The sequence below is a fragment of the Podarcis bocagei genome, assembly GCF_964188305.1.
Source record: "Podarcis bocagei genome assembly, chromosome: 12".
Taxonomy (NCBI): domain Eukaryota; kingdom Metazoa; phylum Chordata; class Lepidosauria; order Squamata; family Lacertidae; genus Podarcis; species Podarcis bocagei.
This window is the reverse complement of record NC_138137.1, coordinates 49,525,883-49,549,838: the sequence shown is the minus strand read 5'-3', so window position 1 is coordinate 49,549,838 and position 23,956 is coordinate 49,525,883. Positions and strand designations below refer to the sequence as shown.

Below are 23,956 nucleotides of genomic sequence, written 5' to 3'. Positions count from 1 at the left end.
CCAAAGACTAATCTAGACCAGCAATCTGTTCTCACAGTGGCAAACTAGACGCCTATGGGAAGTCTACAAGCAAGCCCTATGCACAAGAGTACTCTTCCCACTTGTGATTTCCAGTAACTGTCTTCAGAGGCAAATGGCCTCCAACAGTGGAGCTAGTAACGGTTGGTAGCCTTATCGTCCATGAATTTATTTAATTCTCTTTTAAAGCCAAATGTGGTAGCCACCACTACTTCTAATTTATAAATACGTGCAACACATATTTTGTATATTTTGTACAACTAGCTGATTTTTTTCAGATCATCTTTCTAACATATATATTAAATTCTCTTGAATTAAACGGACACACATAATGTATGCATTAGTAAAATAAATACTGTCAGAGCTCAAAACCATCTTTTGATTTGCAATAATTATAGTGGATTGCCCTTAAGTACTAATTAAGAAGAAATCTTTCGCAAAGCGATGGCATATTATGGAACTGAACGCTACGCAAGCCAGTCCTGAAAACATTCACTTGCAGGTGAGTAACTGCAACTGTCACAAAGGGAAATTACTTCCAAATAAGTGTACTTATAACCCTGATCCTAAATATATGGACATGAAAGCAAGTCTGCTTCCAAGGAATTGTGTAAAGGGCTGCAATAGTCAATGATGACTGAGATTCACCAAGAAATGTTGATACGTCTTTAGCATGCATTTTATGTTGGTGATGTGTAACTCCCCCCGCCCCCCGATTAATGCAGCTTTAAAATGAATGGCTCCAAGATTTTAATTTACTTCTCTATAATGCTATCTGAACAAACATTCATATTTATTTATTTTTTTAAAAAAAATCTTCTCTTGAGATACTCCTAGTAATAATGCTGTGTGATATACTTCTGCCATGGGGTTATAGATATTATTTTTAGAAGCTCTAGGCATGTCCAATCAAAGTTTGAAGATGCATGGAAACAGAAGCTCAGTGCTTTTATTTGTAAAAAGTGTGTTATCAAGGTACTAATATTTTGATAACAGTGCCCTGTGTGCCAGCACACAACGAGTACTATCACACACACAAAAAGCACTGGTTACACTATTTATTTTTGACCTTTTATTTTTGTCCTCCCCTAGTCAGAAAGAAACCTGGTAGCTCTTCTATGCAGAAGCCTTATTAGGGACACAGTTTGTCCAGATTCTTCATGAAGGCAAAATGATGCGAACAAAACAAGCTTCAGTCAACCCTGCCATCAGTTTTGAAAACATGTTTGACAACAAGAGGAGAAGCAAAGAGCACAGGCGTTTCAATCACTCCCCCTCCAAGGTCTCTCTCTCTCCCCCCCCCCCATTAATGGTATGTTGTTTGGTAGAAATATAATGTGCTGTATAGTGTAATAAAAGGCACTGGTTATCGTTAAGCACCGAGCCATTTTCTAACTCTATATTTATCTAACAATATTTTTACGTGTCATATTCACGCTGTTGCAATAGAAGCTCCTGGGTGCCTTACTTCTTTTGTCCCTCCATCATTTATCTGGTTTAAAAGTCCCAACCTTATTTAAGGCACATGTGGGCCCATACTCATGCCAAGGCTCCCATCACATACCCACTTACCTCGGAGTAAGTCCCATTGAAAGGGTCTTGGTGGACTTGTATAGAATCGCTCTGCAAATTATGCAAACCAATTTGGCTCAGATCTGTGCTGGAGTAACGTCGACTGAATCAATGGGTTTGTGATAAGGCCCTTTTATACACTTCAGCGTATAGAACTGAAGTCATTTAGTAAGGTTTCAAAAGGGGACATGACAAAATTATCTTTAAGACACAACCATCAGTTCTAAAGAGCTGCCCACAAGTTTTTGCCTTCTAACCCAATCAAAACTGCATCAACTTGTCACTGGAGGCCTGGCTTCAAGACAACATATGGGTCCCGGAGACACAACAAAAAGCAAAGCGGGCGCAGTTAGATTTTCATCCATATCCTGTGAGAGTGCCAGTATAGCATAAAAGATTATTTACTCAATAAACGAAGCATAAACCCAGTGTCAAAGTGCTAAAAGTAGGCGTTCAAGAAAACACAAACAAAAATACTTCAGTCAGATACAGTTTTACTGACAGCTGTAACTGAAATGTTGACGATTACTAGAGCAGATGGAAATAGGAGGAAAAAGTAGTGTTTTGAAGTGCTTACACTGTCAATTGGTTAACTTTGTACCAGAAAGTCTGAAAGGACTTTTGATGTGCAGTCATATATACTGGATTTTTCCATAGAGGGTTTTTTTCAAGTAAATTTTACTCAAAGTATACCCACTGAAATGAATGTGTGTAAGTTAGTAATGTCAATTAATTATGATGGGTCTACATGGAATATGACTAGCCTTGCATACAACCCTGAATTTTCCCCTTGGCATCTGAATAGTGCATGCAAACACCGGACTTATTTTTCTTTTCTTCTCTTTGTGAGGGTATATATATGATTTCACCATTCCCCAAACTAATTGGGATACTGAGACCACTTCTCACTAATTAAAATAAACTGATGAGATTTGAAGTTGATTATGCCCCCTTTTAATATATATAAAGTATAGATTTTGGGTAAGTTCTTTCCTTATCTTTGCCCTAAAAATCAATAGGATTCCATGAAGTGTGAAGGAAGCAATTTGACCCTTTCCATTTAATTCTCCATCCACCATGAATAGGGACAGAGTTTCCAGCTCTATTTGTCTAAATGAAGCCAACTGGAAACCTCTCTGTTTCATCTTCATATTTGGGGTGTTTGCTAAGCATAATAGTTTCATGTCAAAATGAAAGTCCTCAAACTGACTGGTATATTCACCTTTGTTATTCAACAGACTAGAAACCATACTAATTAGATAAAATGTATTATTTAAATGAAAGAAAGAAATTTAATGTCATTTGCTGAGGTAGACAATAGACTGTTACTACTCAACACAGACAAAGGATGAATATAAAACTGAGGAAAATCTTGTTGATAAAACATGCTGCTAAAAATAATATTTAAGTACCCACTGTGGACCCAGTGGTTTCTGTTTATGTGGATGTAGGTGGAGGTTTACAGGCAATCCCCCCGATTCTAAACTTATCTATTTGGAAGTAAGTTCCAATGACTTTAATGGATTATAATTCCAAGTAATTGGACTTTGGGTTGTGGCTGGTGGCTCTGATGTTGTACAATCCAGTTAAGTTGAAATAGGTAGAATTGAATGTAAGCCAGTGTGGTCATATCCACTGCCATGAGACTAACACATAGGCCTAAGCACATTACTCAGAAGGATATCTATTGATATCGATGGTGTTTACTTCCAAGTAATATCAGGGTCAGGGTCAGTAATATCAGTTGCCAGTCATTGTAAATCCACCATCTGTGACATGTAAGGTTTGTGGAAAGGAACGTAAACCACACAACAAGATATAAAGGGAAAAGTAAAAAGTGAATTGTTGACTCCGCTAAAACAAAATTAATAAAAATTCACAATGACCAAAAAGCATCAAGAGTTTTCTCCTGGCTCAGATATTCCACTCCTAAACAAAAAAAGTTGTTAAGTTTTGTTGGTTGCAAAAGAACTCATTAATTTTGAAAACAATGAAAATGTGTAACAGTATGAGAGGACAGTTGATGGCTTGAAATAAACCATGTTTAAGGTAGGCATATATAGGTTTTTCATCTTACTACAGTGCGACATTTTATACATCTCCCTTACTAAAATTTCAATGCCGAGCTGTTTCCTTTTAAGTACGCACTGTTTTAGGGATGACCATTTTCTTTTAAATCCCTTTATCAACTTTCTACTAAGTTTATAGGGAATGGATTTTGATTGACTTTCAGTAGCCTCAAAACAAAACTGTACACAATATATATTTTTGGAAGTTATTTTTCCAATGTGGGAAACTTTATACTTCAAAACCTCTTATTTCAAAATATAGACAATATTTTTGCACACTAACCCTTCTTTTTAAAACTAAGGGAGGCCAGCATGTGGTTTGATCCATGAGTAGAACAAACTTCAGTAAGAATTTACCAAAAGGTGAAAAAAATAGTTTGAGAGTAGCTATAAGTAACAATTACTGAATGAGAGAGGCTTTTATCATTATAAAGTGTTGCAAATCATAAACACACATATTGTGAGAGTTAGTAATAAAATACCATCCAATCAAAGAAAATTATTAGACGCGGTTTACTGGTGCAAGAAGCGTCAGGGGCACACTGATGTTTCCCCATTTTGAAACAACCTCTTTACAATCTGATTGCAATTTACGGTGATCACATTAAATTCCACCTTTTCGTTTGTTTTGAGTGCAAGGAACAGAAGCAACTACCTTATGGGCTGGCTGGATTCTACCTCTAAACAAGAGATTCTGCTATTTGATAGAATTTTTGCTCAGTGATCTCTTCCAATACCTAGAGCACCCAAAATGCTGTCAATGGTTTCTACTAAACAAAGTAAGTTTCTTTAAATCAGATCACTTCTAAAGGATGGTATGTTGAGAAAGCTTCTGCCAAAAAGTTGATTTATAGCAACAGGAACCAGCTGACATTTACTTAAACTGGCACAGTTCTGTTGACTTCAGTGTGACAACACCAGTGTCATTAGCAGTCTAAGATGAGCCCTGAACATTATCATCATTATTATTATTAAAACTGGTTCATATATTCACAATGACTTGGTAAAACCACACTGGCTAAAACAAGAGATTAACAATACACAGCGCCATAATTTTGCTTCAATCCACGTGGCCATCTTCTGTTAAGCAAGAGTTACCATTCTACCAGTGAGCGAACAAATTCTCTTACTACCAGGCATTGGGGTTCTTGAAAAAGAGCATGACTGACACAACAGTCTTGGGAATAATTTTCACCACTGACCATTCTAGTCCCAGTCCAGTGTCCTCAATAATTGGTGCAGATGGCAACTTTATATTATCAGTATCAAGGTGGATGTCTTTTTTTAAAAAAAAAAACACAACAACCCACCATAAACAAAGATAAGGGTTAATGGAAGGCAGAAAATGTAGGGATATTTCACTTGACGTTCTTCATCTGTAATAGCAGCAGACTCCAGTTGTTCTACAGCTCACCATGCACCTCGGGGTTTGGACAAAGACCTGAACGAGAAAGGACAATGTTCCGTGTCATTAAAGTATTCAACAATTTGATTCTCTTACAATTACAGAACTTTCTCATTTTTTCCATGCTGCATAATCTCCTGGCCACGACTATGCAATAAATTGCTTGCCAGGGTTACAGCTATGTAGAATATGCTAAATCTTGACATACATTTTGATCAAAGAACAATGGCAGGTTATCGGTATCATAGAAATCTGTCCATGTTACTTTGATAGCAGACTGATCTTTTCCCTGATTTGGCATGGCTCCATAAAACAGAGCAACCCAGTTTCTATATTGATTGATTCATGTTGGCAAATCTTCACAACCTTTTTACTTTTGTTATGGGTATATTAATAAATGAATTACTTCTAAAGGTGTGTAGCTTTCTGGAGGTTTTGAGCTTTGAGCAAACGGCAGGTGAAGGGATGTATCAAAAAATCTTTTAATTTGATGATGCAATCCTCATTTGAGGTGGGTTTCCCTCACTCCGCTATGAACTCTACAGCATTGTCCCATTCTGTGTTTTCCCACTGCACAAACTTCTTCAAGGAAAATAATTGCCTTGAAATACATATCAAGAAGATACTCCAAGCTTAGAAAATGAAGAGTTTTCTAGATGTGGACATATCAAAGTTATCTAAAAATTATGGCTGCAATCCTAGACACACTTACCTGGGATAGGGAAAGAGATTCTTTTTGGTTCACATTTAAAGGTGAACCTGCCTAAATCTCAGTTTCCAAAAAAATAACAATAATACAATAATCAAAACATAGCCATTCCTCAAAATTTGCACTTCTGTGAATTTTGAGATGCAGCTGTCCAGCTAAGTCATGTGTACAAAAATGCATATACTAGGGCAAAGTGTGCATAAAAATGTATACAGTGAAAATAATGTATAAACATGCATTATATTAGGGTAAAGTTCTTTGCACAATGTGCATATTAGGAGAAATTCACTGATGAATTTTCATGAGAACTTTTTTAAAAAATTGCAAACTGATATGGAAATATAAAGATCTGAACGTAAGACTGGAAAAATGAAAGCAAAACCAGAATTGAGAGATTCTGGGTATAGGTCCCATTGAACTCAACGGGGCTTGCTTCTGAGTAGGCATGTATAGAGTTGCACTGTGAACCTAATTATTTGGAATATGTCCTATTGTAATTTGGGCCTTTACTTCTGAGTAAATATAGTTAAGATGGAGTTCTAAGCCTATTATTTGACAAGAAAACTGGGCCTAGGTTACTTGGCAACAGGTCCTCCAGCGAACTACAGTGGGTAAGTCTGGTTTACTGAAGCAAGCAAATTTCCCCTGTAAGAACTCAAAATAGAAATTTCAGTGTCACACAATAAGTAAATGGTTACCAGTTCAAAAGAAAAGAAATGAAACCAATTATAATGGATTTGTTGCTCTACTAAGGTCTTTCAAGTAGGACCGTAATGTTTGTTCCTGCAAAGCTTGAGTTTGCAGAACCCCACCGTACAACAGGACTATAATTAAAGACTGTAATTATTTCCTGGCCATTTCCAAACTGTTTTCCGAAAGGTGAGGGGAGATAATTATGAAACTCCATAAAGTTTCATTTAAAAAATTACACCCATGAAGTGAATACATTTTCTTTATTTTCCGGTCCCAGAGAATATTACAGTGCAGCGGAAACGCTAACATAATTCAGGTACAAAAACAGAGCTGTATTATTTAGAACTCTGTTGTACTGCTTTGGACTTAGCAAATCATCCTGAAGAGCAACTCTCAGTGAGGACTAGTCACCTGGAAAGCATCAACTTTCAAAGCTCTGCTGTTAGAGGAATAATAGACATGTTGGAATGAGGTAGAGAGAGGGGGAGTGGAAACATCCAGCTTTCGTAGCAGAATGGATGTATTTTTCTACCCTTGTGCAATTCAAAAATGCATGAATGGTTTCTGCTCAAGCTTTCTACATACATAAATATATTCACCTTTGGGATGAGAATGGAAAACTCCAGCCAAAGAGAATAATTTTGCAGAGCTATGAGCATGTGAAGGCGATTATTACAACGGAAGTCTCTATGTTACCTTAATGATAACTTTGGGGGGCAATTGAAATCTAGTGTATTATATTGCCGTGGTAAATCTACTGATGAAAGTCCATACCTTAACCTAGAGAATATCCTTGGCCAGTCTCCTAATTTGAATTTCAATAAACAGTGTAATTAGCTTGGCTCCCTGTAAACAGGAAAGCAAGGATATGACAAAGGTTGTCATTTACGTAAATCCATGCCCTTCCATCCACCATCTTCCCAAAATCTTCTAGACTGTGATACGTAAAGGGACAACTACTCATTGCAAGATAAGATCATAAGGTCCTATAAGATCATTGGTCCTGTGGCAAATCTCAGATTCCAGCTTACGAAAAAAGAAAAAAAGTATTAACCTGAGAAACAGCTCCCAGCTGCTTAAGCAAAACAGGAAAAAGAACACACATTGTGTGTTTCATTCTTTTTAATTCCCTGTCTGTGAAAAATGTAGTATAGAGATTTTGAGTGAGATCAAAGAAAACTTTTGACAGATAACTGATCCACGGTTGTCTGTATCAAACAGTTTCATCATTTTAACACACTTCATTTAAGGTGTGTGTGTTTTTTGCTCTTTAGTCAACAAGGAACACAAATGTCATGTAAACATGCAAAGAAATGCCAGTATATCTTTACAGCAAATGTTTCTTGAATCTGACATATTGGTAGCATCAACTGGACAAATTCTTAGGGAGCCTGTGCAATTTTCCTCTTTACCCCTTGCAACAAGACTGAGGACCCTGAATATTTTCCATTCATACAACGGAAAAGATAACACAGTAATAGCACAAGCTATCGTTCCTATGAGCCCCTCAAAATAACATCATATTCTCTGAATTTTGCTTTGTGCAACACTTCAAAACATTTCTGCACTGTCTTTCTGTATTTTGTATTTTCCAGTGAAATTTACAGCCCCACGAACTGCCATGGGCAAAGTCTTTTTGTGGGCCATTTGGTTGACTGAAAGCGCTCATCTTTCACAAAGCTCTGCACACATTGAAAACAGTTTCTTGAGCATATACCCCTACACAAGCTGCAAGCAGATGGGAATGGCTGCCAACATCAAAACAAATTTATAACAAAGTTGTAATGTGATAATAGAGCTGGGGGAAAGCATAAACAAGGATTTCCCCATATTTTGCCACTTAGCCCAGTCTATGCGGTGCCTCTGCGCAGGGATTCCTGGAGAACTTTAATTTTATACTTCTCTGATTGCCAGATGGGATTCTCCTGCCAATTTGGAATCAGATTCCCTCCCTACCAGAAGCTAAGTTGAGATGCTTCTGGCTTCCCTAAAGCTAAGCAGTTTTATCTCCCTCCATTGTTGATGTTGTAGATCTGAATTAATCTGAAAGCTGAATGCCATGGCTTCTCTTATTTTCTTTCTTTCTTTAAAACTAAACGTTTTTCTCTAGAAATGTGTTTGGATGCTCTCTTTAATGTCAAACTTCTTTTTCTCCTTCCCCATATGGAGACGGGAGTCAGATAGTGTGGCTGGCTGCTTTCCTTTCTCCCTTGCATTTTGTGGAGTTTCTCTTTAGCATGTCTGCCATGTTTGTAGTCCTGTGAGATTTTACAAGGTCAGGCACAAGGACTGCTCTATTCTTGCACTCTATTTTCTTGTTTCCTCTCCAGCCGCGTCCAGGCAAAAACAGCAAAACTACCGCTGCTCTTCTTATATATTCATTTAAGAAAACACCTCTGATAGTTATTTGGTTCCGCGAGACCCAAATGTTTGAATCCCTCCAGCCAATGTGAAGGCCTGCCCCTTTCCCTTCTGCCGTTGCTTGTATTTCGTCACAGTCCCAACTGTGCCTTCTTTGAAGACCCATTGATTTCAGAAGAAATTGCTTCCAAGTAAGCCTGCTTTGAATCGCAATCTAAAGCCACAATTCTAAACAGGATTATGTGGAAATGAGTCCCGTTGAGTGCGGTGATAGTAAACCCAAGTTCTCATGAGGCAAGTCAGTTTCCCGGGGGTTCTTTTAAGGAAATCAGAATGCCGAGGATAACTTTATACACTCTTATTAAAATGAAATAAAAGTGTGTATACATATGCATATGCATATACATATACATATACATATAACTGACCAAGGAGGCTGTGATTTATGAAGTTAGCCAGGAGAGACTAGAAAGAAGACGAAAGACTAACCCGATGCCTAACCTGGTGCAAGTTTTCTGGGAAGTAAATCTTACTATGTTCAATAGGACCGACACCTGTGTAATGGTGCACAGGCTGCAGGTTTACTAACCTACTTTGGCGTGGGTTTTCATAAGCAAAAGCTTACTTTGCCAGTTGTCCCAGGAAACAGAATTCATTACACACAACTTTCAACATACTTTTGGCTTCAGTGTGACGGCAAATTACTTCACCCTAAAACTCCGGGCAAGTTTGAGAGTTAGATCAGTGAGTCAGAGAAAATCTGCTGAGACCGTTCACCCAGTTTTTCCTTACTCTTCAATGCCCTTTTCTCTTCGCCTCCATATAGTTTGGGGGTGGGGAAATAACAGACTATGGGAAGTGCATGCAGAGTTCTGAAAACAACCTTTAATCTTTGCCGTTTCTAATATTTTAAGAAAAGCAATATAGATGATGCCCTGATCAAAAGAAACATCTTGGAATACTTTGTTTTTAAATGATTTATCTGTGGGTGTCACAATGGAGACTTTTTAACAGTTACACTTTTCCAGTCCTCCTACATATTATACTTAAAAACAGAAAATAAACTTCTATGGACACTTCCTAAGTTCTACTGTTTAATTTTTAATATCCCTTATTTTGGAAATTAAAAATAGTTATTTTGAACCTTACAAGCCTGTTAAATATTATAGTAGTGATTGTTAGATGTACATTTCCACCCATACTCTTTCACTCACTCTTTATTCCTAAAATGTTTTTATCCAAAGGCGATGGTCTATGTCACCTTTCTCAACCTGCTGCCCTCCAGAGGTTTTGGGCTACAATACCCATGAGTCCTGGAGGGCACCAGGTTAGTGAAGCCTGGTCTAAATCTATTTAGAATTTGGCAGAAATGGATTTAGCAGAATGGCCTTCTTGGCCTTAAATATTAATATGTAAAACTAAAAGCAAGGTGGATACATGACAAACATGAATGAATATTCCTAACAGGGAATAATTTATCTGGGCATTATTTCAGTTAGAAACTTCTGGATCACACTACAGAACCACACATTTGCTATTTAAAGGATGAAGCAAAAGTACCAATTCTTTTTTGGGGGGTGGGGTGGGGGTAAGGAAGTCCACAAAATGTGATTTGAGCAGGAATCAATCTTCAAACTGCTTAAGGGCACATGGCCTACCAAAATACTTTTGGAAGCGTTGCAGTGTTTATTTGTTCTCGCTCCTATTCCACTGCCCGCCCCCCACTCCCAGGATATCACAAAAGGAAACAACTGCTAAAGATAAAATCTGGGTGCATCCCAGCACCATTGAAATCTGGGGCCATTGGCCTCAACCGGCTCACAATGGCAACCTCAAGCATTGTATGTAAGGAATATGTTGTGATGCAAGATGTGGCTCTATTTATCTACACACACACACACACACAATCACCTGACTGTCTATTTATTACATACGCACGCACACATATATACACATATATATGTCTACAGGGAAAAACTGGCACTTTTAATACTTGACGAAAATTCGTAGCACATGCGCTTGGCATTTTAAAAAAGGGTGGCATGACAGAATTTATGAGCAGATTTTCAGTCTATTTAGAGGATCCCACTTTCTACTCCCAGTTCACGGCGGTGCAATGTCAGTGCATCTTCCATCTACAGAACCTTCTCCCCCCTCCCCAAGTGCTTTTGCTGCACCCGAGCAATACTACTGGGTTGAGGGGAGGGGAGGTGGGGGGGGAGTTGCTGTTGAGAGAGAGCAGCACATGTTACATCAGACACAGTACCTGATTTTTCAATGCACAGCTTGTCAGCCAGAAAGTCTGCCTCCTGGGCGATAAGTGAGTATATTTCATCTTCATACTGTTCTATGATAGTTTCGCACTGAAAGGGAGAAAAATAGCAGCTCTCCAGCAAAGAACTAAACAAGACCATTTACACAGAGCAGAAAAGGAAGAACCGCCTGACAAAGACTGTTTGGGATTGTTTGCTTGTGCAGCACCCTGATCAATTGTTCTATTTCCCCCCCTATATAATTAACAGTTATATTGAATTTCCATATATGCTTATTTAGGTTCCTTTAAAAAAAGAAAGAAAGAAAATAATGCTTTGCATAATGATATTTTGTTAAGGATTATACTTTAATTGTTTCCTCATAATGCAGGCTGCTTTAATGGCGATACAACTGGTTTAAATTAAAAATATATATATTTAAAAATGATTATATTCGCATTCTCGCCATGGGTGTGTACATGTGTGTGTTTGTATAGATGCACACACGTATGCACACACATATATTTGCACACACGGTTTCCCATTTTCGCAGAATGCTAATGTTTTGCAAAATGGTACAAAAGTGACAAGGGCGCTGTGCTTGAAAAATCTCTTTGGGCGGTAGGCAGTAATGCTCTCCTCGGCCATTTTGTCTGAAACTTACAGGTGTAAATGCCTCTTTCCCCAAAACTCCAAAACGGGTTGTGGCAAAAGCAGAAAGAACCCCATCATATGCACTTTAAAAACAACAACAACAAATGGGTTTAATCAGGAGTCCAAACATCCACCGTGGAGGATGGCCAACTCTTACCCAGCGCCAAAGGTTAGAGTCGGAATACACCATAACGGGGATAGGGGGGTAAAGTTTTAGCACATTAATTTAAACACAGGATTTTGAAATCCAATAATTTGCTTCAACATGTCACAGGAAACAAGAGCAATTAAACTGGACCACAGATCATATTTCTGGATTCACATTAGTGTAGCTGCTACTATTGCACATGCACCCCAGATCTAAAGACATTGGTACTCCTAAGCAAATTCCGTTGACAACAATGAGTTTTACTTCCACATGCTAAGTTTTGGATTGAGGTTCCTGCTTCCCGCTGCTGCCACCACTTTGCCTTAAATATTTAAAAAACAAAGGAGAACAGTGAGCATTCTCTAATGTACAATGATGCCTGGTACAGGAAAAAATTATGTGCTCTTTCACAAGCGAACAACTAGGCGCTAGGCCATCTTAGGACCTTCCCTCTTGCTTCAACACACTCTAGGCCCTCAGAATATATGTGGACCCTGTCGACAAGGCCCAAGGAAAAGAGAGGCGGAGATGTGACCTTTCCCTCTCTGAATAGCAAATAAAGATTTGAAATTACATTATAATTAATTTGGATAGTTACCCTACCATCACAGTTGCCTACTTCTTAAAAAACAGAGCTGCAACATAGTATTGATCTATAGCACTGAAAAATAATTGCCAGTAAAGAAGATTTTTTTTATTAAAAAAATATTCTAGTTTAAACAACCAATTACACAGAAATGGAGTCAACAGCATCTATCTATACAACACAGGTGCTGTGTGTCATGATTTTGCATCTCTAGACCATGCCATACCATTTGTTGTTATAAATTACAAAGTACTAAAGAGCCTACAGAAACAGCGTAGCATTATCAAAGCCCTGGCTTTACGTTGAGTGAAGTGATTTAATATACAATATCAAACATTATGCTAATAGCAATTCAGCCCGAAATGTCACCAGTTTATTATGTTGTCTTACCGCATATTTCAAGGGCTTATAAGCGTCAGAATAAAAAAAGTATTTTTTATATTCTGCGTAGATTGGCTCATCTTTCCTAGGAGCATATCTCTTGAATATCTTTTTGTTAGTGACTGGGTCGTCTTGAAGTTGATAGTCGTTCATCCGATCACATATCTTTTCCAAAACGTCTGTTAAGAAGGTTTCTGACTTTGTAAAAGCAACCTAAAGGGAAGGAGAAAATTACATCTCTCTCTCTCTCTCTCTCTCTCTCTCTCTCTCTCTCTCTATATATATATATATATATATCTGTATACACTGAAATTCCCAAATATCACAAAGGCAAAAGGCTACAAGCACAGGGCTCTTACACAGGTCAAGGAAACAGAGCAATGTCAGCAGATCTCCATATCTGCATAATTGTTGACCCATATTATATTACACACATAATTAAAAATGTCAGCTGAATCTACGATGCCACTTGCAAAAGAATAAAAATAAATAAACATCTACGGTTCTCATAAAGCATTCCTTACAGACTAATGTGCCATTATAAGCTTTTAGATTTGCAAGCACGTTTTGCTATTAAAAGAAGATGTATAAGACTCAGCAAATCAAAAGAGAAAAATCATCTTTCCATGGCCCATGTTTTCTGGACGTACCCTTGAAAGATTTCTTGTTGGAATCAGCTTTGCTTCTTGAACAGGAGCAGTTTCTAAAAAGTCTCTCTCCCTCTCCCCCCCCCCAAGTCCTTCAGTGGTCTGTCTTACTTGCTGTTCGTCAACTCAGATGCAGCTGTTTAATGCCTCCCAGGGGTTTGCAGAAAGAAAATAACCGCTTACAAAATTTAGCTTCTCCCAGGTTCTACTGTTACGAGCTTTATTTTCCAGCAGCTGGCCCATGTCTTCGCCCATGCCTCTTCCTTCAGAATTAAGCAAGAATTCGGAGGGGGAAAACATTTAGACGCTACCTACATACTTAGTGAGGGTCTCAACAGCTAGTGCTGCAGAGGTCAAAGAGCAGCCCTCATCCCTGGAAACCGGGACAAAAAACTTCTCTCCCGTCTAGACAGGTCAAGGTGCAAGATGCGCCTATCCCTGTTGCTTCTTCCGGAAGGGGGCGTGAATTGAAGCCAAGTGCACAGTAAACAACAGGGCTGCATCCTTGGGCCTTTAGAAGATCTTTCTCCCCCCCTCTCCACCCTCTGCTGATCAAAGTAGGAAGTTATCATGACAACCATAGTCAAAGGGACTGAATCACAAATGAACTCGATTTCTGCAATGTTGATATATCCAGTCTCCATTGTCTCTTTTCAGGCGCGGTATGAAGCCTTCCGGTCTCAATGATTACATTACAGAAGCACTTTCATATGTGTGCTCCGTTTACACAAAGGAGTTCCTTGCTTCACCACCATCTGGCTACAAATCAGATAAATAAAGGCAGAAGAATTAAAATTAAAGCTTAGGGTTCCTCCTCCCCCTCCCCATCCGCTCCCCTCCTCTTGTGCTTCTTAAACTGGGCCCTTTTATGAGACGTTCTCCTTCAGCCTCAGCCCCTTTTTGCATTTGGAATCTAAACTTTTTTTTATGGAAACTGGGAGCAACAAAAAGGTAACTGATGTGGGTTTTATCCCCCTGCAAATGTTGGATGCAAATATTCAAGCGCCATATTGAAGGCCAATTCGTAAATTAAGCAGATTATCCCAAACATGGTTCTGTACACACATGGAATTATACTTCCCCTCTCTCTTCCTCTCTCATTCCCTCTCTCACACACAAACAAACACTTGCACATAAACAGTGACCAAGCAGCATGGTTCGCAAAAGATTAAGTGGAATATGCAATTCAGCAACACTGCTCCCCCCCCCCCACCCGCTTATGGCTTGGGGGTTACAAAGTCAAATGCGCTGACATTATTTGGAAGTAATTTTTATTTATTTCAATGGAGCTTCCTTTATTATGTTTAGAATCAAGATGGATATAATAAAACAAGGAGTTGCTTGTCTGCTTTTCTTCTGCTACTTTCACATCTTTTCGAAATCTGCAATGTCTTCATTTTCCAAGACACAACTTTGCCTAAAACTTATTACAGAGCCTAAGGATTTGACCCAAAGTAGCACATGATGCATTGACAATAATGAGTGTTAAAGTTCAGGAAGTTTTTATTATCTCTGACTCAACTATACCATCATATATAGCCATGGCTACAGTCTCATATAGGGTTAAGAGTGCTCCAGGTCATTGCTTTCAGTGCTTGTTTAACTCTGTGTTGGATTATGAGCAAAGGGCATCATTCAAAATAGGACGTAGGATATGAAACTAACTATGGGGCATAGTTAGTTTTCAAGCCTAAATAAAAATGCAGGACAATTAAATATGACAGGAAGAATTATGCACAAGTTCTATCTCAGCAGACTGATTGAAAAATGATCTGTAGCATTTTCGTAGCAGCAGGATGGGTATTTTGTGAAGCTTGGAGCGGGGGGAAAAGTTATTTCAGAACATATTCCTCTATTCCTGAGTTGGTTAAATCCAACCCAATGAAGTACCAAAACCACATCTCAGATAAGCAGCAAATGCCACAATGGACTGCGAGGGGATTCGGACTGGAGACATACAAATGAGAACTTCAGAAAATATGAAAGTCAACAACTCAATGGGAGCATAAGCATATTTCTGTCCCATTGACACCAGTGACAGTTAAGCACGCTTAGCCATGTGCTGATCTGTGCCCTATGACATTGGAATGCACTTCTTATGACATAACATTTTTAAAACCAAGTTTATGATAAATATGATAACAGACGAAACAAACAAACAAACAGCCCGGTTACCCCCGTTGTCTGAGTGTGCAGATGTTGCCATACACAGTGAGACTGGCTCAGAGACATAAGTATTTATCTTGTACTTGCAGCATACAACTTATGTAGAGTTTGATTCAGATCAAGCCTATCGGATGCTGTGTGAGATTTCAAACCGAAACCAATGAAGGACTCTTATGGATTTCATGTGCATTTCAATATCCTCTTTTTATATTTAGCAAAGTAATAATGATAACAATTAGGATTGGCACAGTGGCTGATCACAGTTACTACAAACATTTCCTTTTCTCAAACCACTTTCCCCTCCCCACCTGAAATGAACAGAGTTCACTCAGTGTGAGACTAGTTTCCTTACCCCCCCCCCCCCAAGAACTGTTGGGAGATTGAATCACCCTTCCACACAGATGTGGGTGCTATTATTATATAGAAATATACAACACACACACACACACACAGAGCATAAATCCCACAAATGAAATAGGTACAATTTTTGCCAGTTCTTTAGCTAAACTGGTTTGATTAGTAAGCAACAGCAATTTGCATTTAAACTAAATGTCTTTCCCTGAGGTATATACTTTCTCTACAAATATATCCCAGCCACGACCACTACTAGTGCAACATCCTTCCCCCCCCCAAAGTTAAGGATGCTTTAAAATTGCCTCAATAATAAAAAGGGGGGAAGCATTTAGGCATGTGGCAGAAAATGAAAGCCTTTCTTTGGAGACTCTGAAGATTTTGAATGGTACTTGTCAATAAAGCAACTCCCATTGTAGTCACACCGGAGATGTGGGCCTCACTCCATCCCGAAAAAGCTGTCGCAGAGATAGTAAGCTCATTAAAATATGAATAACAAGGCAGCCATCATTGTAACAAGAGAAAGGCATCTTACTTTGTATCAAACTTTTAGCTTATCATTTATTTATTTTTTGCAAAACAACAAGATGGTATATCCCCCCACCAAAATCCCTCTAACCCCCGTTGGTTTTTGTTGTTTGTGCAAATTTTAGCACTGCATGGACTTCTCTAAGCTTTTCCCAGTTTTTTTTTTATTTTAAAAAAATCCCACAGTGCTGCTGATCATTCAAAGCATGTCTGACATGGGGGGGGGGGGAGTAAGCTGATCTTTCCAATATTTCAAAATGCTGAAAGCGAGTGAGTGAGTGAGAGAGAGAGAAAGTTAATATCTGCTACAACACACATGGTCATGTGCACATAGAGAGGCAAATCAGTTCCAGAATATTTTAGCCAATTTTAAGCCCCACGATGGAGAATTCATTACAGGCTGCAGAGATGACACCTTCATAACAGTCAATTACAAGGAAGCTCATGAGCCAGTTCATTACTATGTCTCTGCTAATCTCGTTGTAAATTTGTGCCTTGATAGAGACCATAACCAGCCAAGAATGCAATTGGGTTGTGGGCATGGGATAAGAAAAATAAAAATGTAACGGCTGCAGATGGACATCTTCCAAAATCCAGAGTGCCAATCAAGTATTTTCCATGTGAAAGCCATCCTCTCTCTCTCTCTCTCTCTCTCTCTCTCTCTTCCCTCCCGCCTTCCTCTTCCTCCGTCAGTGTTGCAGTATGTATGAATTATGCAAGCATGTTTACGTATGTTCAACCACCCATGTATATGAGTAAGTTCACTTCTAACAAGCGTTCAGAAGTTAGTGACTTAACTGTGTGGAGGGGTGGGATTCCAGGAATTTGGAAACAAGTGTTTTTAAAAAGTGTTTCATGTCATTTAATCACAAGCTTTATAATTGACAAAAGTATTCCAATCATTTCCGATATTTATTAAGAGTCAATATTTAAAAGTGAAAACTCCAAAAGCCCCGTTCCCCCTTCCCCTTTGCTCTAGGCTAGAAGAGGAGAAACATGAATGCCGAACTACTCAAAAGGCTGATGGGATATATAATTAGCTATTATGTTAATTGAATCCACTGTGAGTTTGTTGTATGAGATTTCTTCATATAATATGCAAATGATCTCCAAGGTTTAGTTTTATTAGACAATATAATTAGAAATCCTTTTAAAGGAGAGAATTCTAACGAGGCATAATAAAGGTTGGAAAAATGTGTTTGCTGTGTGGATCTACCACCTGGGCTTGCTTAATTAAAAAAGAGAGAGAGAGAGAGAGACTTTATTCACCAACAGGAAAATTTCAAAGAAAGTTATGCTTTAAAAAAACACAAGCTTATTACGAAAATGTGACGTTGAGCAAGAAACATTCATTCGCATGGAAACACAAATCCTGCCCCCTGTTTTAGCGTGCAAACATTGTTCACTCAGATTTATTTACCGTATTTTTATTTTTTTTAAAAAAGTAGGAGTTTTCCCAATGGAAAACTGTGGTCACTTGTGTAGAGATGTATACTGTATAAGAGAGGCAAATTCATGGAGAAAGCCCCTCCCCCCCATCATCGTTATTAAGAGTCGTGATCCGAGCAGAGGAAGGTACTTTAGCTTTTGTGCTGTAACTAATCAGCGTAACTTCATTTACAGTAACAAACACTGACATTCTAACATCTGGAATTAAAAGCCTTCCTCGATAGTGAAGAAAGGCAGGCTCTGTTACTCCAGAGCTGGCTGCATAAGCAACAGTTGCGTTCCACTTCATGTGAGACCACCACCAACGCCAGCCCTAAAACAATTTTTTTTCCATGGTCCATTCCTGAATGTGCACTCATTGCACCAAGAAAGAGCGACAGAATATCCAGTGTGTAATTCTAGGCTCATTCAAATAGCACAGCAGCAACAACAACAACCGCCGTATGCTATGTTCTATTGAATATTGTATTCTTTCATGTAAAACAATTTTCATGTAAAATGATGTCCATGATAAAAACAATCAAGTTAACAGAGCAACAATCTGCCTTTGTTTTTACCTGTACAAAACCTGTTTTTACCTCTGCAATAGTGAGATGTCCGATTTGGGAGTCGGAGGATGGGTGGGAACCTATGAGAGTCAGACTATGGAGGGAAGAGTTGACTGATGCTCTAGTGTCCTACTTGATAAACTGCGAGATACAAACACAAGGTTGTGTCCAGCTCCGTTATACTTAGAGTAGACCCACTGAATTCATTAAGCTACGTTAGTCATGTCCATTAATTTCAATGGGAGTAACACTGGTTACTACAAGCCACAGAAATTAGAAAGCAACAACTGGATCATTTAATTATCAGCAAGGAGCTGATGATTCTCAGCATACAATGGATTTGTTGCTATCCGGTAGAATTAGAAAACAGAAAGGATTGAATCTTTTGCCTTGGGTGCTGCTGCCAAACCCCTGCACAAATAAAACATAGAGGTAGACTCGTACTACACTTTGTAAAGCAATGTCTGATCTTTCATAACCTACTAGCAGCCTCATACCCTGTGCCACTTGGAAAATCTATGACGCTGAAAAATATCAGTGAAGCTTTTAATGTTTAACAGACCACTGTATTTTAATACTTTCTTGGAAGCCACCCAGAATGACTGGGGAAACCCAGCCAGATGGGCAGGGTATAAATAACAAATTATTATTATTATTATTATTATTATTATTATTATTATTATTATTATTATTATTATTATTATTATTATTATTATTTTGGTTAAGAACTGTTGCCTGAAAAATGTTAACCTATGGCCCAACCCAAAGCATCTTTATTCAAAATAAAACTCCATGTTCAGTGGATTTCCCCCCTTCCTTTTACTGATTACTTGGATGATGCTTGTTAATACGGCTGTGTGTGGTTTTTGTGTACTTTTAGAAGAAAAGGATGTGGGCAGCTGATAACAGAGCTTCATCCAAGCCTGCTTGGCCCCTGCGTTACATGTCGCTTAGTCTCATGTGAATGTGCAGAGGGCTGTAGCCATGCAATGGTCTGCCTCCGTTAGAGCCACCTATTGCTACCCTGGGTCTGCCAAACATCTGCTCAATTGTCATTATCAGTCGCCTCTGGCCTGCTGTTTATACTGTCTTGGTCCTGCAGGTTCCTTCTCCTTGGCTGTTCTGACTTTTCTCCAGGGAAAGCCTTCCTCAGCATGCCTTCCTTCCCAATACTGTAGCCACGTCTTCCCATTCTGTGGTGATTCTCCTAGATGCCAGCTTTGTATCTACAGTGGTACCTTGCTTTAAGAACAGTCCTGTTTACGAATGATTCAGTTTACGAACTTTGCAAAACTGGAAGTAGTGTCCAGTTTGCGAACTCTTCCTCGGTCTACGAACGGAATCTGAATGGTGGAAGGGCACCGGCGGCAGGAGGCCTCATTAAGGGAAAGCGCGCCTCAGTTTAAGAACCGTTTCGGTTTAAGAACGGACTTCCAGAATGGATTAAGTTTGTAAACTGAGGTACCACTGTAGTTTTGTAGGAGCACACTGCTGAGTTTTGTTCCTTCTGTCTCTGTGGATCATTTCCAGTCTTGCAAATACCACAAGGGCTGTTGCTCAGTAATAAAACACATGCTGTTGATGCAAAAGGTACTGGATTCAATCCTGAAAACTCTGCAAGGAGAGCTAGTGTGAGACAGTGCTTTGAGTGCTGGACTTGGGAGACCTGGGCTATGATCCCCACTCAGTCATGAAACTCACAGGTTGACCTTGGGCCCAGTATTCTCCCTCAGCCTAACCTACCTCACAGGGTTGTTGTGAGGACAAAAGAGGGGAGGGAAGAACCATGGATGGCATGTGAGCTCCATTGGTGGAAAGATGAGACATGAAGGTAATAAAAGGCAACGCGGGGGGGGGGGGGACTCCCAGCTGAAACCATGGGAAGCTGCTGCCAGTCTGTGCAGACCACAGCAAGCACAATGAACTGTGAGTGGTCTGAATCAGTATAAGATACTTCCTCTTGTCTTCTGGAGGAGAGCTGAACAGCTTGCTTGGTGAAGTGAATCAAGCTCTCTCGGCCCAGTATATCTGAAGGAGCATCTCCACCCCCATCGTTCTGCCCGGACATTGAGGTCCAGCGCTGAGGGCCTTCTGGCGGTTCCCTCACTGCAAGAAGCAAAGCTACAGGGAACCAGGCAGAGGGCCTTTTCGGTAGTGGCGCCCGCCCTGTGGAAAGCCCTCCCATCAGATGTCAAAGAGATAAACAACTACCTGACATTTAGAAGACATCTGAAGGCAGCCCTGTTCAGGGAAGTTTTTAATGTGTGACATTTTGATGTATTGTTAATCTTTGTTGGAAGCCGCCCAGAGTGGCTGGGGAAGCCCAGCCAGATGGGCGAGGTACACATAATAAATTATTATTATTTATTATTATTATTATTATTATTATTATTATTATTATTATTATTATTATTCAGTGTGAATTTGTTCACAGGGAACTCACTGGATGCATCTGTAAACTTTTTTTTAAAAGCCTCCCTAGGTGACTAAAAATCCACTCAAGCTGTGTCTCTGGAAGTCCAAGCCATCTTGGCAGGGCTGCAGCTCCGTAGTGAAGGGCACACTTTGCAGGCGAGATGTTCCAGGTTGACTCTGCAGTGTCTTCAGTTAGGGTTGGACAACAGTGGCCCAAACCTTGGAGAGCTAATGCCAGGCGGTACAGACTACCACGTCAAACAAGCCAGGAGGTGGATTTTCAGCATTTTCTTGCTGCGCCAGCTCCAAGCTATCATAGCACAGGGGCCCAAACTGGGCTCATCTCCAAGAGTCTGCATGACCAGCTCCCTTCTGCCCCACCCTGGAACACCCTTTACTGGCAGTAGTGTGTGCCTGTGTGTCTCTGTGTGTGGCAGAAGCTAGGATTAGGGTTAGGACTGCCTCCTTGTCATTGTTGTTTTGAGTCAATAGCAGTTACGGAGGCAATCCAGACCAGGCCCAAGGGAAAGAAGAAGGGGATTTTCTCCTTGATGGATTGGGACACCAGCTCCCATCCTGCAGCTATTTACTTTGCGGCTGGGGGGAAATGCAGTTGCTAATTGTGTGGCTATCATCACAACTGTTTTAGCCCTCAGCACAGCTGCGCCCACCAAAGGAAGTCTACAGAACATCACACATGGCTCCAGAAATGGTGTTTGCTCTCTTGTCCCCTGTCCCATCAAAGCTTCTTGTCAAGTCTTGCCAGTCGCCTACACGGGTAATGGGGAACAGCAATGTCACCACGGTGATAATGGTGGCTTCTGCTGCACCAGGACTCAGACTCGGATTCAGCCACAGCAGAAACACAAGGACTCTCCTGGTTTCTGATCCTATGAGTCATTGTCCCAGTGTGGCAACCGATAGGATCAGGCTGCCCATGCCAGTTTCAGAAAGTGGCGATAGGCAGCTAGAAGTGAAGTTTGCTTAAATCCTGTTGATCTCAACTGAAGAAAGTCATTTTTACGTCCCCTGCAGAAATAGTTGAAACTTGAAGGTGCTTCCCTTTGACTACTTAATACATTTACAGTGGTACCTCGGGTTACAGACGCTTCAGGTTACAGACGCTTCAGGTTACAGACTCCGCTAACCCAGAAATACTACCTCATGTTTAGAACTTTGCTTCAGGATGAGAACAGAAATCGTGCTCCGGCGGCGCGGCGGCAGCAGGAGGCCCCATTAGCTGAAGTGGTGCTTCGGGTTAAGAACAGTTTCAGGTTAAGAACGGACCTCCGGAATGAATTAAGTATTTAACCCAAGGTACCACTGTAGTACATTTTCTTAACTTGTAGCTAATCTTATGTATTCAGTAACTGAAACCCCCCACAAAGTATTGTCCAACATAACCTCCTACCTCCCCCAATTAAATCATATGCAGCACTGTCTACTTCAGCTAAAAATCAGTTTTGTTAGCGGCTCCTTTCCTGTGTGTTGTACACTGGCTGATTAACATATTGCTTACATTCTCTAATGGACATTCTAAAATTGCCCAACATGTGAATAATAAGCAGACAATCAAAGGAAAAGCAAAGCAATCAAAATACAAAACTATTCCCTGCCCCCTTACCCACCCCGCTTCTGACTTTCCTCTCCTGGAAGTATAACGGTGAACTTCTCTGAGAGGCCTGAAGCAACCTTCAGATGCAGGAAAGTGCTTTTTGACATCTTGAGATCCTCCTCAGGGTGCTTCCATGCAGAGGCTTCGGAGGAGCAGCAGATGTGCCGAATCCATGGGATTCTTCTGAGTGCCTAAAACTGACAGTCTCTGGTGTGGCTGTGCCACTCCCGGATCCCCACAAAGAACTGCTGCTAGACCAAACCTGCCCCCCAAGCAAGGAAGTTCGGGAGAGGCAGCACGTGATGTGTAAAACCAGCAACAGGAAAATCACACACACACATCACATCTCATTCTGTTTCAAGTAGCTTTAGTTTAAAACAATGGCACACAAGTTTTTTTTAAGAAACCAAAAAGGTTTTCCTTTTCGTGGTCCTTGGAAGCTATGCGGCATACCTGTTGCCCCTGAATTTGTATTCCCTGAAGATGAGACGGTCCCGTGTGGGCAGGGCAGGCTGTCCATGCAGACAGACTGCGGGACAGAATAGGACAGCTCAAAGGGAAGTCGCTGTGCCTGTTCCCACAGACACTATAGCTCTACCCCCAATTTCTTCATTTTATAGTAGGAGGTTCTGGAGCACCCTCTCGGTTTGTATAGGGATTCATTTGGTTCTTCTAGAACAGGAAACGAAAATACCACTTGATGTGGAACACTTAAAGGGCCCTCCATCTGTCTTTTTTTATTGTGCATTCACGATGATATGTGCTGGTGATGGAATCAAGGAGGTGATATGCAGTTCTGCTTTCAACGCTGTTTGCATCTGCAAAAGTTTTGGGGCAGACACACTGCTTCGTTTCCATACCCTCTGACACTGCTCCAATGAAAATAGGGATGTCCCATTCCAGAACGATAATTTTACTATTTATACCCCACACATCTTACTGGCTTGCCCCAGCCACTCTGAGCAGCTTCCAACATATATAAAAACATTACGAAACACTAAACATTAAAAAAAACTTCCCTATACAGGATTGCCTTCAGATGGCTCAATATCCTCCAACATTTCTCCAATGAAAATGGGGACATCCTAAGGTAAAGTGGGGCATTCTGGGATCAAATCCAAAACCGCGATGGCTTCTCTAAATCAGGAACGTCCCTGGAAAATAGGGACACTCGGAGGGTCTGTGTTTCCAGTCACTGTGTGTACCTTAATTTCCTGCTAAAATTCTGCAATGTCTTAGAGCACAGATGTTCCAGGTTTGTATTGGTGGGTGGCATGGGGCTGGTCCTGTTTTTGTTGCAGTATAGTGCTTGTATAGGGTGGCACTGTGGTCTAAACCACAGAGCCTAGGGCTTGCTGATCGGAAGGTTGGCAGTTTGAATCCCGCGAC

At 40.1% G+C, this 23,956-nt stretch overlaps 1 protein-coding gene across 3 annotated transcripts in view; it reads right to left on the bottom strand.

Annotated features, from left to right (window-relative positions):
• Positions 1-2,067: 2,067 nt before the first annotated feature.
• CNPY1 (canopy FGF signaling regulator 1) overlaps positions 2,068-23,956 on the bottom strand; it is a 56,113-nt gene continuing 34,224 nt past the window's right edge. Inside the window, exons 1-4 of one of the 3 annotated variants that reach the window (XM_081163965.1) lie at positions 13,679-13,939; positions 12,858-13,061; positions 11,094-11,190; positions 2,068-5,100 (exon numbers count right to left, since the gene is read on the bottom strand). In XM_081163965.1, coding sequence (XP_081020091.1) covers positions 5,063-5,100; positions 11,094-11,190; positions 12,858-13,061; positions 13,679-13,795 — 456 coding nt within the window. In that variant the 5' untranslated portion in view covers positions 13,796-13,939 and the 3' untranslated portion in view covers positions 2,068-5,062. Of the gene's footprint in view, positions 5,101-11,093; positions 11,191-12,857; positions 13,062-13,498; positions 13,589-13,678; positions 13,940-23,956 lie in introns of those variants that run through there. The other 2 variants (XM_081163966.1, XM_081163964.1) reach the window with 2 other exon arrangements.